General features: G+C 71.8%; 1 protein-coding gene across 1 annotated transcript; it reads left to right on the forward strand.

The window, feature by feature from the left end:
• Positions 1 to 2,947: 2,947 nt before the first annotated feature.
• On the forward strand, positions 2,948 to 15,568 carry LOC129735078 (tyrosine-protein kinase receptor UFO-like). The gene is made up of 7 exons (XM_055700445.1): positions 2,948 to 3,265; positions 5,048 to 5,246; positions 9,835 to 9,935; positions 10,025 to 10,207; positions 12,137 to 12,217; positions 12,311 to 12,424; positions 15,377 to 15,568. Exons 1-6 carry the CDS (start codon positions 3,193 to 3,195, stop codon positions 12,343 to 12,345), a joined length of 672 nt encoding a protein of 223 aa, XP_055556420.1. The 5' UTR covers positions 2,948 to 3,192; the 3' UTR covers positions 12,346 to 12,424; positions 15,377 to 15,568.
• The last annotated feature ends 267 nt before the right edge of the window (positions 15,569 to 15,835 follow it).

A 15,835-nucleotide genomic window follows, 5' to 3' on the forward strand; every position in this document is an offset into this window, starting at 1 on the left:
GGACCTTGCACAGGGTGCATGGGTGTTGTACAGGGTGTGCTGGTGTTGCACGGGCGGTGCAAGCCTTGCACAGGGTGTGTTGGTGTTGCATGGGGCACATGGATCCTTGCACAGGGTGCATGGGTGTTGCACAGGGGGTGTTGCACGGGTGGTGCAAACCTTGCACGGGGTGTGTTGGTGTTGCACGGGGCATGTGGACCTTGCACAGGGTGCACAGGCATTGCACAGGGGTTGCTGGTGTTGCACGGGCGGTGCAAGCCTTGCAACAGGGCACACCAGCCTTGCACGGGGGTGTGTTGGTGTTGCACGGGGCACGTGGACCTTGCACAGGGTGTACAGGCATTGTACGAGGGGTGTTGGTGTTGCACGGGGGGGTGCAAGGCTTGCACAGGGTGTGTTGGTGTTGCACGGGGCACGTGGACCTTGCACGGGTGCACAGGCAATCGCACAGGGGTTGCTGGTGTTGCACGGGCGGTGCAAGGCTTGCACAGGGTGTGTTGGTGTTGCACGGGGCACGTGGACCTTGCACAGGGTGCACAGGCATCGCACAGGGGTTGCTGGTGTTGCACGGGCGGTGCAAGGCTTGCACAGGGTGTGTTGGTGTTGCACGGGGCACGTGGACCTTGCACAGGGTGCACAGGCATTGCACAGGGGTTGCTGGTGTTGCACGGGCGGTGCAAGCCTTGCACGGGGCACACCAGCCTTGCACGGGGTGTGTTGGTGTTGCACGGGGCACGTGGACCTTGCACAGGGCGTACAGGCATTGCACGAGGGGTGTTGGTGTTGCACGGACTGTGCAAGCCTTGCACAGGGTGTGTTGGTGTTGCACGGGCGGTGCAAGCCTTGCACGGGGCACACCAGCCTTGCACGGGGTGTGTTGGTGTTGCACGGGGCACGTGGACCTTGCACAAGGTGCTTGGGTGTTGCACGGCGGGTGTTGGTGTTGCACGGACTATGCAAGCCTTGCACGGGGCACACCAGCCTTGCACGGGGTGTGTTGGTGTTGCACGGGGCATGTGGACCTTGCACAAGGTGCTTGGGTGTTGCACGGCGGGTGTTGGTGTTGCACGGACTGTGCAAGCCTTGCACGGGGCACACCAGCCTTGCACGGGGTGTGTTGGTGTTGCACGGGGCATGTGGACCCTGCACAAGGTGCTTGGGTGTTGCACGGCGGGTGTTGGTGTTGCACGGGACTGTGCAAGCCTTGCACGGGGCACACCAGCCTTGCACGGGGTGTGTTGGTGTTGCACGGGGCACGTGGACCCTGCACAAGGTGCTTGGGTGTTGCACGGCGGGTGTTGGTGTTGCACGGACTGTGCAAGCCTTGCACGGGGCACACCAGCCTTGCACGGGGTGTGTTGGTGTTGCACGGGGCACGTGGACCCTGCACAAGGTGCTTGGGTGTTGCACCGGCGGGTGTTGGTGTTGCACGGACTGTGCAAGCCTTGCACGGGGCACACCAGCCTTGCACAGGGTGTGTTGGTGTTGCACGGGGCACGTGGACCTTGCACAAGGTGCTTGGGTGTTGCACGGCGGGTGTTGGTGTTGCACGGACTGTGCAAGCCTTGCACGGGGCACACCAGCCTTGCACGGGTTTGGTGCAAGGTCCCGGTGGGTGGTCTCCAGGGGGTGCTGGGGACCCCCGGCGAGGGTGGGAAGCGGAGCTGGGGGTAAAAACAACCGGGCTCCGGCCCGGGGGGGGGCGCTGCCCCCCCCAGCCCCTTCCCCTTTCGCTATGAGACCAGCAGGAGGAAAGCGCCCGGGGTCCCCCCCGCCCCCCAGTTCCTCTCCCAGCCCTACACGAGGGGCCAGACAGCCCCGGCTTTGGGGGAGGGGGGGTGTCACAACAAGGGGGTGCCAGGGACACCGGTGTTCCCCGAGCTCCCCCCCACCCAGTGCCGCCCTGGTCCCAGCCCAGTGCCTCCCAGTCTTGGTTTGGGATCCCCCCAGTCCATCCCTCCCTGGTTTGGGGCCCCCCGGTCCCAGTCCAGCCCCCCCAGTTCCAGTTCGGGGTCCCCCCCAGTCCATCCCTCCCCGTTTTGGGGTCCCCCAGTTCCAGTCCAGCTCCCCAGTCCTGGTTCCGGGTCCCCCCAGTCCCAGTTCCCCCCCCCCCCGTCGTCCCACTTTGGGACCCCCAGCTCCCGGTGTGTCCCCCGGGTCCCACTTTGGGGTCCTCCTCCTCCTCCCCCCCTAGTCCCGCTCCCCTCCCCCAGTCCCGATTCGGGGTCCCCCCGCTCCGGGACCACCCCAGGATCGACCCTCCCCCTCCCCTCCCCCCCCCCCCCCCCGGCTCCATCCCCTCGCGGCCCAGCTTGGGGTCCCCAGGTCCCAGTTTGCCCCCCCCCCCCAGTCCCGGTCAGGTCCTCCAGTCCCTTCTTGGGGTGTCCCCCCCCCCCATCCCGGTGTCCCCCCCCCCATTCCTGGTGTCCCGGCCCGCCCCCCCCCCCCGATCCCTCCCCCCCCATCCTGGTACCCCCCCCTAGTCCGATCCCCCCCCCCCCCCCATTCCCGGTCGGGCCCTCCGGGGTGTGTGTGTCCCCCCATTCCCGGGGTCCCCCCCCAACCTGGTCCCCCCGCCCCCCATCCCGGCCGGGTCCTCCGGTCCCTGCTTGGGGTCGCCCCCCCCATTCCCGGTCTGTCCCCCCCCCCATTCCCGGTCCTTCCCCCCCCCATCCCTCCCCTCCCCCAATCCCGGTCGGGTCCTCCGGTCCCTGCTTGGGGTCCCCCCCCCCATCCCGGTGTCCTCCCCCCGTTTCCGGTCCCCCCCCCCCCCCCCGCCATTCCGGTCCCCCCCCCTCCCGCTCCATCCCCTGCTCCTCCCCCCTCCCCCTCGGGCGCGGTCGGTGCGTCCCGGCAAAAACTTTCCTCCTCCTCCTCCTCCGCCATCCCGGTCCCTTCCCCTCCCCTCCCCCCCTCCCCTCCCCCCTCCCCCGGTAACCCCCGCCCGGCACCGCGGGGCGCAGCCGGCGGCTCCGTTCCCGCCCCGCCCCTCCCGGGGGTCCCCGGTGCCCTCCCGGGGGTCCCGGTGCCCTCTCGGGGGTCCCGGTGCCCTCTCGGGGTCCCGGTTGCCGCTCCCCCCTCGGGGGTCCCGGTGCCCTCCCGGGGGTCCCGGTGCCCTCCCGGGGTCCCGGTGCCGCTCCCCCCTCGGGGGTCCCGGTGCCCTCCCGGGGGTCCCGGTGCCCTCCCGGGGCGATGGGGGGGCCCGGGCCGGTGCTGCTGCTGCTGCTGGCGGCCGCCGCCCTGGGCACGGGGTCGGCCCCGCCCGGTGAGTGGGGGGGCTCGGATCTGGGGGGGGGGGGGGGAGGGGATGTCCCCCGGTTGGGGCTGGGGGGGGCCCGGTTGGGGGAGGGGGGCGGTTGGGGGAAGGGTCCCGGGTCTGTGTGGGTGTGGATGTCCCGGTTGGGAGGGGGGAGGTCCCGGTTGAGGGGGGGGGGGGGGGGGGCGGTTTGGGGAGGGTCCCGTGTCCGGGATGTCTCCGGTTGGGGGCAGGTCCCGGTTTGAGGCGGGGGGCGCCGGTTGGGTGGGGGTCCCGGTTTGGGGGGGCTGTCCCGGTTTGAGGGGTGGAAGTCCCGGTTTGGGGAGGGGTCCCGGGTCTGGGGGGGGAGGGGGATGGCCCGGTTTGGGGAGGGGGTGTCCCGGTTGGGGAAGGCGTCCCGGGTCTGGGTAGGGGGGTGTCCCGGTTTGGGGAGGGGTCCCGGATCGGTGTGTGTGTCCTAGTTTTGGGGGGGGGGTGTCCCGGATCGAGGGGGGGGGGGGGGTGGGGGGCTGTCCCAGTTTTGGCGGGGGGGGCCGGGTCTGGGGGGGATGTCCGGGTTTGGGGAGGGGTCCCGGTTTGGGGAGGGGTCCCGGTTCGGGGAGGGGTCCCGGGCCAAGCTCCTGGCCGTGCCTCAGTTTCCCCGTGGCCGCTCCCCGCCCCCCCCCCCAAATAGGGGCGTCCAGCCCCCCCCCCCCCCCCCGCCCGAGGAATGGGGGGGCCACGCTGGTTATGGCCGGGGGGGTGCAGTGCCCCCCCCCCGCCCCCCCCCCAGCCCGATGGGGTGGGGGTGGGGGGGCAGATGCCGGGGATGCCTAAAGGCTCCCAGGGGAGCGGGGGGGGCCGTGACCCCCCACTTCCCTTCCCACGCCCTGCCGCGGCCCCCCCCCCCCCCCCCGGGGGGTCCCAGGTGTCCGGGATGGTGTATCCCCCTGCCCCCTCCCCCCCCCCCCCCAAATTCCTGTTGGAGGGCATGGTGCCCCCCCCGAGCACTTGGGGGGTGCATGGGGCGCTGTGGGGCCCCGGGGGGGGGTGGGGGTTCCTGGGGGGCGGGTGTCCCCAGTGGGGTCTCGGGGGGGGGCAGTGGGGGTCCTGGGGGGCGATGGAGACCCCACGGGGTGGGAAGGGTCTGGGGGGGGTCTTGGGGGGGCAGTGGGGGTCCTGGGGGGCGGTTGGGATCCCCAGGGGTGGTGGTGGGTCCCAGTGGGGGTCTTGGGGGGGCAGTGGGGGTCCTGGGGGGCGATGGAGACCCCACGGGGTGGGAAGGGTCTGGGGGGGTCTCGGGGGGGCAGTGGGGGTCCTGGGGGGCGATGGAGACCCCACGGGGTGGGAAGGGTCTGGGGGGGGTCTCGGGGGGGCAGTGGGGGTCCTGGGGGGCGATGGAGACCCCACGGGGTGGGAAGGGTCTGGGGAGGGTCTCGGGGGGGCAGTGGGGGTCCTGGGGGCGATGGAGACCCCACGGGGGTGGGAAGGGTCTGGGGGGGGTCTCGGGGGGGCAGTGGGGGTCCTGGGGGGCGATGGAGACCCCACGGGGTGGGAAGGGTCTGGGGAGGGTCTCGGGGGGGCAGTGGGGGTCCTGGGGGGCGATGGAGACCCCACGGGGTGGGAAGGGTCTGGGGGGGGTCTCGGGGGGGGCAGTGGGGGTCCCGGTGGGCGAGGGGGGTCCGCAGGGCCAGTGGGGGTCCCAGGGGGCAGCGGGGTCCTGGTGAGGGTCCTGAGGGGTGCTGGGGGTCCCAGGGGCGGCGGGGATCCGGGTGAGGGTCCCACTGAGCCCCCCCCCCCCCCCCCCCCCAGCCCTCTCTTTCCTGGAGCACCCCTCCAACGTCACCTCCTCGCTGGGCCGGCGCGTGCGGCTGCGGTGCCGGGTGCGGGGGTCCGGGGAGCCCCCCGAGCTGGGCTGGCGGCGGGACGGGCGCGCGCTGGAGGTGGCCGACAGCGACCAGGCCCAGGTGCCGCTCGGCGACGACACGTGGCTGGGCACCAGCCAGCTCAGGTGGGCACCGCCGCCACCCCCCGCCACCCCCGCCACCCCCGCCACCCCCGCCACCCCCCGCCACCCCCGCCACCACCCGGGCCGTGCTGTCCCGTGTCCTCCCGTGCCGTGTCCCACTGTGCCGTGGCATCCCGTGTCCTCCCATGTCCCACCGGGCCGTGCTGTCCCGTGTCCTCCCGTGTTGTGTCCCACCGGGCCGTGGCATCCCGTGTCCTCCCATGTCCCACTGTGCCGTGCTGTCCCGTGTCCTCCCATGTCCCACTGTGCCGTGCTGTCCCGTGTCCTCCCGTGCCATGTCCCACTGTGCCGTGGCATCCCATGTCCTCCCATGTCACACCGTGCCGTGCTGTCCCGTGTCCTCCCATGCCATGTCCCACCGTGCCATGGCATCCCCGTGTCCTCCCATGTCCCATCGGGCCGTGCTGTCCCGTGTCCTCCCATGCCGTGTCCCACCGTGCCGTGCTGTCCCGTGTCCTCCCATGTCCCACCGTGCCGTGCTGTCCCGTGTCCTCCCGTGCCGTGTCCCACCGGGCCGTGGCATCCCGTGTCCTCCCATGTCCCACCGTGCCGTGCTGTCCCGTGTCCTCCCGTGCCGTGTCCCACTGTGCCGTGGCATCCCGTGTCCTCCCATGTCCCACCGTGCCGTGCTGTCCCGTGTCCTCACGTGTTGTGTCCCACCGGGGCCGTGGCATCCCGTGTCCTCCCATGTCCCACCGTGCCGTGCTGTCCCGTGTCCTCCCGTGTTGTGTCCCACCGTGCCATGGCGTCCCGTGTCCTCCCATGTCCCACCGTGCCGTGCTGTCCCGTGTCCTCCCGTGTTGTGTCACACCATGCCGTGGCGTCCCGTGTCCTCCCATGTCCCACCGTGCCGTGGTGTCCCGTGTCCTCCCATGTCCCACCGTGCCGTGCTGTCCCGTGTCCTCCCGTGTTGTGTCCCACCGGGCCGTGGCATCCCGTGTCCTCCCATGTCCCACCGTGCCGTGCTGTCCCGTGTCCTCCCGTGCCGTGTCCCCACTGTGCCGTGCTGTCCCGTGTCCTCACCGTGTTGTGTCCCACCGTGCCATGGCGTCCCATGTCCTCCCATGTCCCACCGTGCCGTGCTGTCCCATGTCCTCCCGTGCCGTGTCCCACCGTGCCATGGCATCCCGTGTCCTCCCATGTCCCACCGTGCCGTGCTGTCCCGTGTCCTCCCGTGCCGTGTCCCACTGTGCCGTGCTGTCCCGTGTCCTCCCGTGTTGTGTCCCACCGGGCCGTGGCATCCCGTGTCCTCCCGTGTCCCACTGTGCCGTGCTGTCCTGTGTCCTCCCGTGCCATGTCCACCGTGCCATGGCATCCCGTGTCCTCCCATGTCCCACTGGGCCGTGCTGTCCCGTGTCCTCCGTGCCGTGTCCCACCGTGCCGTGCAGTCCCGTGTCCTCCCGTGTCCCACCATGCCGTGCTGTCCCGTGTCCTCCCCGTGTTGTGTCACACCGTGCCATGGCGTCCCATGTCCTCCCATGTCCCACCGTGCCGTGCTGTCCCGTGTCCTCCCGTGTTGTGTCACACCGTGCCGTGGCATCCCGTGTCCTCCCGTGTCCCACTGTGCCGTGCTGTCCCGTGTCCTCCCATGTCCCACCGTGCCGTGCTGTCCCGTGTCCTCCCGTGTTGTGTCACACCGTGCCATGGCGTCCCATGTCCTCCCATGTCCCACCGTGCCGTGCTGTCCCGTGTCCTCCCATGCCATGTCCCACCGTGCCATGGCATCCCGTGTCCTCCCATGTCCCATCGGGCCGTGCTGTCCCGTGTCCTCACCATGCCGTGTCCCACCGTGCCGTGCTGTCCGTGTCCTCCCATGTCACACCGTGCCGTGCTGTCCTGTGTCCTCCCGTGCTGTGTCCCACCGTGCCGTGCTGTCCCGTGTCCTCCCGTGCCGTGTCCCACCGGGCCGTGGCATCCCGTGTCCTCCCATGTCCCACCGTGCCGTGCTGTCCCGTGTCCTCCCGTGTTTGTGTCACACCGTGCCATGGCGTCCCGTGTCCTCCCGTGTCCCACCGTGCCGTGCTGTCCCGTGTCCTCCTGTGCTGTGTCACACCGTGCCGTGCTGCACCATGTCACCCCGTCCCATGCTGTCACCCCCATGCCATGCCATGTCACCCTGTGCTGTGCCATGCTGCACCATATCACCCCCATGCCGTGTCCACGCTCTGTGCCGTGTCACCCCATCCGTGCCGTGTCGCCCCATCCCGTGCCGTGTCACCCCATCTGTGCCGTGTCACCCTGTGCCGTGTCACCCCGTCCCGTGCCGTGTTCACCCCGTCCCGTGCTATGTCACCCCATCCCGTGCCATGTCACCCCATCCCGTGCCGTGTCACCCCGTCCGTGCCGTGTCACCCCGTCCTGTGCCATGTCAACCCATCCGTGCCGTGTCACCCTGTGCCATGTCACCCCGTCTGTGCCATGTCACCCCGTCCCGTGCCATGTCACCCCATCCGTGCTGTGTCACCCCGTCCGTGCCGTGTCACCCCGTCCGTGCCGTGTCACCCCGTCCCGTGCCGTGTCACCCCATCCGTGCGTGTCACCCCGTCCCGTGCCCTGTCACCCCCGTCCGTGCCGTGTCACCCCCGTCCCGTGCCGTGTCACCCCGTCCTGTGCCGTGTCACCCCATCCGTGCCATGTCACCCCCATCCGTGCCGTGTCACCCCGTCCCGTGCCGTGTCACCCCGTCCCGTGCCATGTCACCCCATCTGTGCCGTGTCACCCCGTCCCGTGCCGTGTCACCCCGTCCGTGCCGTGTCACCCCATCCCGTGCCATGTCACCCCATCCGTGCCGTGTCACCACCCGTCCCGTGCCGTGTCACCCCATCCCGTGCCGTGTCACCCCGTCCCGTGCCGTGTCACCCCGTCCGTGCCGTGTCACCCCGTCCGTGCCGTGTCACCCCATCCCATGCCATGTCACCCCATCCCGTGCCGTGTCACCCCATCCGTGCCATGTCACCCCGTCTGTGCCATGTCACCCCATCCCGTGCCATGTCACCCCATCCGTGCCGTGTCACCCCATCCCGTGCCGTGTCACCCCATCCGTGCCATGTCACCCCATCCGTGCCGTGTCGCCCCATCCCGTGCCGTGTCACCCCATCCGTGCCGTGTCACCCCATCCGTGCCGTGTCCACCCCGTCCCGTGCCGTGTCACCCCATCCGTGCCGTGTCACCCCGTCCCGTGCCGTGTCACCCCGTCCCGTGCCGTGTCACCCCATCCGTGCCGTGTCACCCCATCCCGTGCCGTGTCACCCCATCCGTGCCGTGTCGCCCCATCCCATGCTGTGTCACCCCATCCGTGCCGTGTCACCCCGTCCCGTGCCGTGTCACCCCATCCGTGCCGTGTCGCCCCATCCCATGCTATGTCACCCCGTCCCGTGCCGTGTCACCCCATCCGTGCCGTGTCACCCCATCCGTGCCGTGTCACCCCATCCGTGCCGTGTCACCCCGTCCCGTGCCGTGTCATCCCGTCCGTGCCGTGTCACCCCGTCCCGTGCCGTGTCACCCCATCCGTGCCGTGTCACCCCGTCCCGTGCCGTGTCACCCCATCCGTGCCATGTCACCCCGTCCGTGCCGTGTCACCCCATCCGTGCTGTGTCACCCCATCCGTGCCGTGTCACCCCATCCCGTGCCGTGTCACCCCACCCGTGCCGTGTCACCCCGTCCCGTGCCGTGTCACCCCGTCCCGTGCCGTGTCACCCCATCAGTGCCGTGTCACCCCATCCGTGCCGTGTCACCCCGTCCCGTGCCATGTCTCCCCATCCGTGCCGTGTCACCCCATCCCGTGCCGTGTCACCCCATCCGTGCCGTGTCGCCCCATCCCATGCTGTGTCACCCCATCCGTGCCGTGTCACCCCCGTCCCGTGCCGTGTCACCCCATCCGTGCCGTGTCGGCCCCATCCCATGCTATGTCACCCCGTCCCGTGCCGTGTCACCCCATCCGTGCCGTGTCAACCCCATCCGTGCCGTGTCACCCGTCCCCGTGCCGTGTCATCCCGTCCGTGCCGGTCACCCCGTCCCGTGCCGTGTCACCCCATCCGTGCCGTGTCACCCCCGTCCCGTGCCGTGTCACCCCATCCGTGCCATGTCACCCCGTCCCGTGCCGTGTCACCCCATCCGTGCTGTGTCACCCCATCCGTGCCGTGTCACCCCATCCCGTGCCGTGTCACCCCACCCGTGCCGTGTCACCCCGTCCCGTGCCGTGTCACCCCGTCCCGTGCCGTGTCACCCCATCAGTGCCGTGTCACCCCATCCGTGCCGTGTCACCCCGTCCCGTGCCATGTCTCCCCATCCGTGCCGTGTCACCACCGTCCGTGCCGTGTCACCCCGTCCCGTGCCGTGTCACCCCGTCCGTGCCGTGTCACCCCGTCCGTGCCGTGTCACCCCATCCCGTGCCGTGTCACCCCATCCGTGCCGTGTCACCCCGTCCCGTGCCGTGTCACCCCATCCCGTGCCGTGTCACCCCATCCGTGCCGTGTCACCCCATCCGTGCCGTGCGGCCCGTCCCACGTGCTGTGCCCGCCTGCGGTGGCGCCCGGTGCCACGCGGTGCGTGATGTGGCGGGTACCCGCAGCATCGCGGCGGTGCAGCCCTCGGACGCGGGGCGCTACCAGTGCTGGGCGCGCGCGGGGGCCGCGCATCTCCTGTCCGCCGAGGGTCACCTGGAGCTGGCAGGTGAGCACCCATGGGTGGGGGGGGGGGCGGCCCTGGCACGGGGCAGGGTCCCCCCAGCCCCCTGCTGAGCCCCGCCGCCCCCCCCCCAGGGCTGCCCTTCTTCGTGGAGGAGCCCCAGGACCTGGAGGTGGGGGTCGACACCCCCTTCAACCTGAGCTGCAGCGCCCGGGGCCCCCCCGAGCCCGTGCGCCTGCTCTGGCTGCAGGATGGGACCCCCCTCAATTCCCTGCGGGAGCCCCTGGCCAGGGCCCCCTCCCTGCTGCTGCTGCCTGGTGAGGGGCTGGGGGCGCTGGGGGGCGCTGGGGGGCACTGGGGGGCACTGGGGGCCACTGGGGGTGGGGGGTTCTGGGGGGCGCTGGGGGCCAATGGGGGTCACTGAGGGGCTGGGGGGTGCTGGGGGCCACTGGGGGGTCTGGGGGGCAATGGGGGGACACTGGGGGGCTGGGGGGTGCTGGGGCCACTGGGGGGGCAATGGGGGCCACTGGGGGGCACTGGGGAGCCTGGGGGTGGGGGGCATTGGGGGGCGCTGGGGGGCACTGGGGGGGCTGGGGGTTCTGGGGGTCAATGGGGTCTACTGGGGGGCTGGGGGCACTGGGGAGCCTGCGGGTGGGGGGCAATGGGGGGCGCTGGGGGGCACTGGGGGGCTGGGGGGCACTGGGGAGCCTGGGGTGGGGGGCAATGAGGGGCACTGGGGGGCTGGGGGGCACTGGGGAGCCTGGGGGTGGGGGGCAATGGGGTCTACTGGGGGGCTGGGGGGCACTGGGGAGCCTGCGGGGTGGGGGGCAATGGGGGCGCTGGGGGGCACTGGGGGGCTGGGGGGCACTGGGGAGCCTGCGGGTGGGGGGCAATGGGGGGCGCTGGGGGGCACTGGGGGACTGGGGGCACTGGGGAGCCTGGGGGTGGGGGGCAATGGGGTCTACTGGGGGGCTGGGGGGCACTGGGGAGCCTGCGGGTGGGGGGCAATGGGCGGGCGCTGGGGGGCACTGGGGGACTGGGGGGCACTGGGGAGCCTGGGGGTGGGGGGCAGTGGGGGGCGCTGGGGGGCACTCGGGGGGCTGGGGGGCCCTGGGGGTGGGGGAGCACTGGAGGAGCTGGGGGGCGCTGGGGTGGGGGGCACTGGGGGGGAGGGGGTCAGGCGGCAGGGGGCCATCCTGTCCCCTCCCGGGTGACTCAGCAGGGTGGGGAGGGGCCGGTGGGTGGCCGGAGGTGACAGGGCTGTGAGTCACCCCCGGTGGGGCCCTGGCAGCCCCCACCCCCCCCTGCCCGCGGCTGGGAGCGGGGGCTGGGGGGGGGGTTGCCCCCCGTCGGGGCTGGGGGCCTGTCCTGGGCCCCCCCGTGACACACCTGCAGCCCCGCCCCCCCAGCCCTTCTGCCCCCCCCCCCCGCGCCCCCCCCATCGTGCCCCCCCATCGTGCCATCCCCTGTCCCCCCGTGCCCCCCCATCCTCGTGCCCCCCCCATCCTCATGCCCCCCCCATCCTCGTGCCCCCCCATCCTCGTGCCCCCCCATCCTCGTGCCCCCCCCATCCTCGTGCCCCTCCCCCCTCCTTGTGACCCCCATCCTCGTGCCCCCCCATCCTCGTGCCCCCCCATCCTCGTGCCCCCCCATCCTCGTGCCCCCCCATCCTCGTGCCCCCCCCATCCTCGTGCCCCCCGCATCCTCGTGCCCCTCCCCCCCTTGTCCCCCCCCCTTGTCCCCCCCCCTTGTCCCCCCCCCTTGTCCCCCCCCCCTTGTCCCCCCCCCCTTGTCCCCCCCCCCCTTGTCCCCCCCCCCTTGTCCCCCCCCCCTTGTGCCCCCCCCCCTTGTGCCCCCCCCCTTGTGCCCCCCCATCCTCGTGCCCCCCCATCCTCGTGCCCCCCTCCCCCATCCTCGTGCCCCTCCCCCATCCTCGTGCCCCCCCCCCATCCTCGTGGCCCCACCCCCATCCTCGGGCCCCCCCCGTGCCCACTCTCATGCCCCCTAGGGCTGTGCTGGGGAAGAGCCCCCCCATGTGCCCCCCCCATGTGCCCCCCCCCCATGTGCCCCCCCCATGTGCCCCCCCCCATGTGCCCCCCCCCGTGCCCCCCCTTCTTGTGCCTCCCCACCGGTTCCCTCCTGTGCCCCACGCCTCTGTGCCCCCTCTCGTGCCCCCCAGGGCTGTGCCGGGGAAGGGCCCCCCATGCCCCCCCCCCGCCCCCCCCAACTCCCCCCTCCCCCCCCAGGCCTGAACCGCAGCAGCTCCTTCTCCTGCGAAGCCACAACGCCCGCGGCGTCGCCACCTTCCCGCACCGCCACCATCACCGGTCAGTGGGGGGGTCTTGGGGGGGGGATGGGGGGGGGGGGGGGGGGGGGGGCGTCCCGGGGCTGGGCCCGCTCACCCTGTGCCCCCCTCCCAGTGGTGCCCCAGCGCCCCGAAACCTGGCCCTGGTGAGGAGGGGGCCGGCTGGCTGGAGGTGGCCTGGGAGCCGGGGGCCAGCGGGGAGACCCCCCTGCACCTCTGCACCGTCCAGGTATGGGGGGGGCGGGGGGGGCGGGGGGGGGGCACGGGGGGGGGGGGGCGGGGCATGGGGGAGCGACGGCCGTTCTGGGGTCCCTGAGGGGCACGGGGGGATGGCCCTGGAGTTGGGGTGCCCTAAGGTTGGGGGTGCCCCGTGTGGGGTCAGGGGTGTCCCCGAGGTCAGGGTGTCCCCAAGGTCGGGGTCCCCAAGGTCGGGGTGCCCCAGGGTCGGGTGTCCCCAAGGTCAGGGTGTCCCCGAGGTCGTGGTGTCCCAAGGTCGTGGTGTCCCCAAAGTCGGGGTGTCCCCAAGGTCAGTGAGTCCCCAAATGTCGAGGTGCCCCAAGGTCGGGGCGTCCCAAGGTCGGGGTGTCCCCAAGGTCGTGGTGTCCCCCAAGGTCGTGGTGTCCCCAAAGTCGGGTGTCCCCAAGGTCAGTGAGTCCCCAAATGTCGAGGTGCCCCAAGGTCGGGCGTCCCCAAGGTCGGGGTGTCCCCAAGGTCGGGGTGCCCCAGGGTCAGGGTGTCCCCAAGGTCAGGGTGTCCCCGAGGTCGTGGTGTCCCTAAGGTCATGGTGTCCCCAAGGTCGGGGTGCCCCGAGGTCGGGGTGTCCCCAATGTCGGGGTGCACCAAGGTCGGGGAGTCCCCGAGGTTGGGGTGTCCCCAGGTCAGTGTGTCCCCAAGGTCGGGGTGCCCCGAGGTCCAGGTGTCCCTGAGGTCGGAGCACCCCAATGTCGGGGTGTCCCCGAGGTCGGGGGTGTCCCCAAGGTCAGGGTGTCCCCAAAGTCGGGGTGCCCCAAGGTCCAGGTGTCCCGAAAGTCGGGGTGTCCCCGAGGTCAGGGGTGTCCCCAATGTCGGGGTGTCCCCAAGGTCGGTGAGTCCCCAAGGTCGGAGTGCCCCAAGGTCAGGGTGTCCCCAAGGTCAGTGGGTGCCCCAGGGTCGGGGTGTCCCCAAGGTCAGTGAGTCCCCAATGTTGGGGTGCCCCAGGGTCGGGGCATCCCCAAGGTCAGTGTGTCCCCGAGGTCAGGGTGTCCCCAATGTCGGGGTGCCCCAGGGTCGGGGTGTCCCCAATGTCGGGGTGTCCCCAAGGTCGGGGTGCACCAAAGTCAGGGTGTCCCCCAGGTCAGGGTGTCCCCGAGGTCAGGGTGTCCCCAAGGTCGGGGTGTCCCCAGATCAGTGAGCCCCCAAGGTCGGGGTGCCCCGAGGTCGGGGTGTCCCCAAGGTCGTGGTGTCCCCAAGGTCGTGGTGTCCCCAAAGTCGGGGTGTCCCCAAGGTCAGTGAGTCCCCAGATGTCGAGGTGCCCCAAGGTTGGGGCGTCCCCGAGGTCGGGGTGTCCCCCAATGTCGGGGTGCCCCAAGGTCAGGGTGTTCCCAATGTCGGGGTGCACCAAGGTTGGTGAGTCCCCGAGGTCGGGGTGTCCCCAAGGTCGTGGTGTCCCCAAAGTCGGGGTGCCCTGAGGTCAGGGTGTCCCCAAGGTCAGTGGGTGCCCCAGGGTCAGGGTGTCCCCAAGGTCAGTGTGTCCCCGAGGTCAGGGTGACCCCAAGGTTGTGGGTGTCCCCAAAGTCGGGGTGTCCCCAAAGTCGGGGTGTCCCCAAAGTCGGGGTGTCCCCAAGGTCGGTGAGTCCCCAAGGTCAGGGTGCCCCGAGGTCAGGGTGTCCCCAAGGTCAGTGGGTGCCCCAGGTCGGGGTGTCCCCAAGGTCGGGGTGCACCAAGGTCAGGGTGTCCCCAGGTCAGGGTGTCCCCGAGGTCAGGGTGCCCCAAGGTCGGGGTGCCCCGAGGTCGGGGTGTCCCCAAGGTCGGTGAGTCCCCAAGGTCAGGGTGCCCCGAGGTCAGGGTGTCCCCAAGGTCAGTGGGTGCCCCAGGTCGGGGTGTCCCCAAGGTCGGGGTGCACCAAGGTCAGGGTGTCCCCAGGTCAGTGTGTCCCCGAGGTCAGGGTGCCCCAGGGTCGGGTGTCCCCAGGGTCAGTGAGTCCCCAGGGTCGGGGTGTCCCCAAGGTCGGGGTGCACCAAGGTCAGGGTGCCCCAAATTTGGAGTGTCCCCAAATTCGGGGTGTCCCCAATGTCGTGGTGTCCCCAAGGTCGTGGTGTCCCCAAAGTCGGGGTGCCCCGAGGTCAGGGTGTCCCCAAAGTCGGGGTGCCCCGAGGTCCGGGTGTCCCCAAGGTCCGGGTGTCCCCCAAGGTCGGGGTGTCCCCAAAGTCGGGGTGCACCAAGGTCGGGGTGCCCCGAGGTCCAGGTGTCCCCAGGTCAGTGGGTGCCCCAGGTCGGAGTGTCCCCAAATTCGGGGTGTCCCCAATGTCGGGGGTGTCCCCAAAGTCGGGGTGCACCAAGGTCGGGGTGCCCCGAGGTCCAGGTGTCCCCAGGTCAGTGGGTGCCCCAGGTTGGAGTGTCCCCAAATTCGGGGTGTCCCCAAGGTCGGGGTGTCCCCAAAGTCGGGGTGCCCCGAGGTCCGGGTGTCCCCAAGGTCCGGGTGTCCCCAATGTCGGGGTGTCCCCAAGGTCGGGGTGTCCCCAAAGTCGGGGTGCACCAAGGTCGGGGTGCCCCGAGGTCCAGGTGTCCCCAGGTCAGTGGGTGCCCCAGGTCGGAGTGTCCCCAAATTCGGGGTGTCCCCAGGTCGGGGTGCCCCAGGTCGGGGTGCCCCAAGGTCGGGGTGCCCCAAGGTCGGGGTGTCCCCAAGGTCGGGGTGCACCAAGGTCGGGGTGCCCCGAGGTCCAGGTGTCCCCAGGTCAGTGGTGCCCAGGTCGGAGTGTCCCCAAATTCGGGGTGTCCCCAGGTCGGAGTGTCCCCAAGGTCGGGGTGTCCCCAAGGTCGGGGTGTCCCCAAGGTCGGAGTGTCCCCAATGTCGGGGTGTCCCCAAGGTCGGGGTGTCCCCAGGTCGGAGTGTCCCCAGGTCGGGGTGCCCCAAGGTCGGGGTGCCCCAGGTCGGGGTGCTGGCAGGGCGGGGCCGGTGCTCCCCGGTGCCGTGTCCCCGCAGGCCGTGGCCGAGGACGAGGACCTGAGCCGTGTCCCCCCGGGGGGGCTCTACAACCGCGTGGTGCCGGTGCCCCCCTTCGCCCACCGCATCGAGGGGCTGCGCCCCTTCGCCGCCTACCGCGCGCGGGTGGCCTGCCGCAGCGCCCCGCGGCCCCCTCGCCCTGGACCCACTGGGTGCCCATGGCCACGCTGGAGGGCGGTGAGCTGGGGGGGGGGCGGGGGGTCCTGGGGGGCTGCCCACGGTGGTCCCGTGGGGCTGGATGGGGGGTCCCTGGTGGGTGGGATGCGGGGGTCCCCGTGGGGTTGGATGCGGGGGTCCCTGTAGGGATGGGGGGTTGGATGTGGGGGGTCCCCGTGGGGTTGGATGTGGGGGTCCCCGTGGGGATGGGGGGCTGGATGGAGGGGTCCCTGTGGCGTTGGATGTGGGGGTCCCCGTGGGGATGGGGGGCTGGCTCTGGGG

Source organism: Falco cherrug, unplaced genomic scaffold, assembly GCF_023634085.1.
Source record: "Falco cherrug isolate bFalChe1 unplaced genomic scaffold, bFalChe1.pri scaffold_279, whole genome shotgun sequence".
Taxonomy (NCBI): Eukaryota; Metazoa; Chordata; class Aves; order Falconiformes; family Falconidae; genus Falco; species Falco cherrug.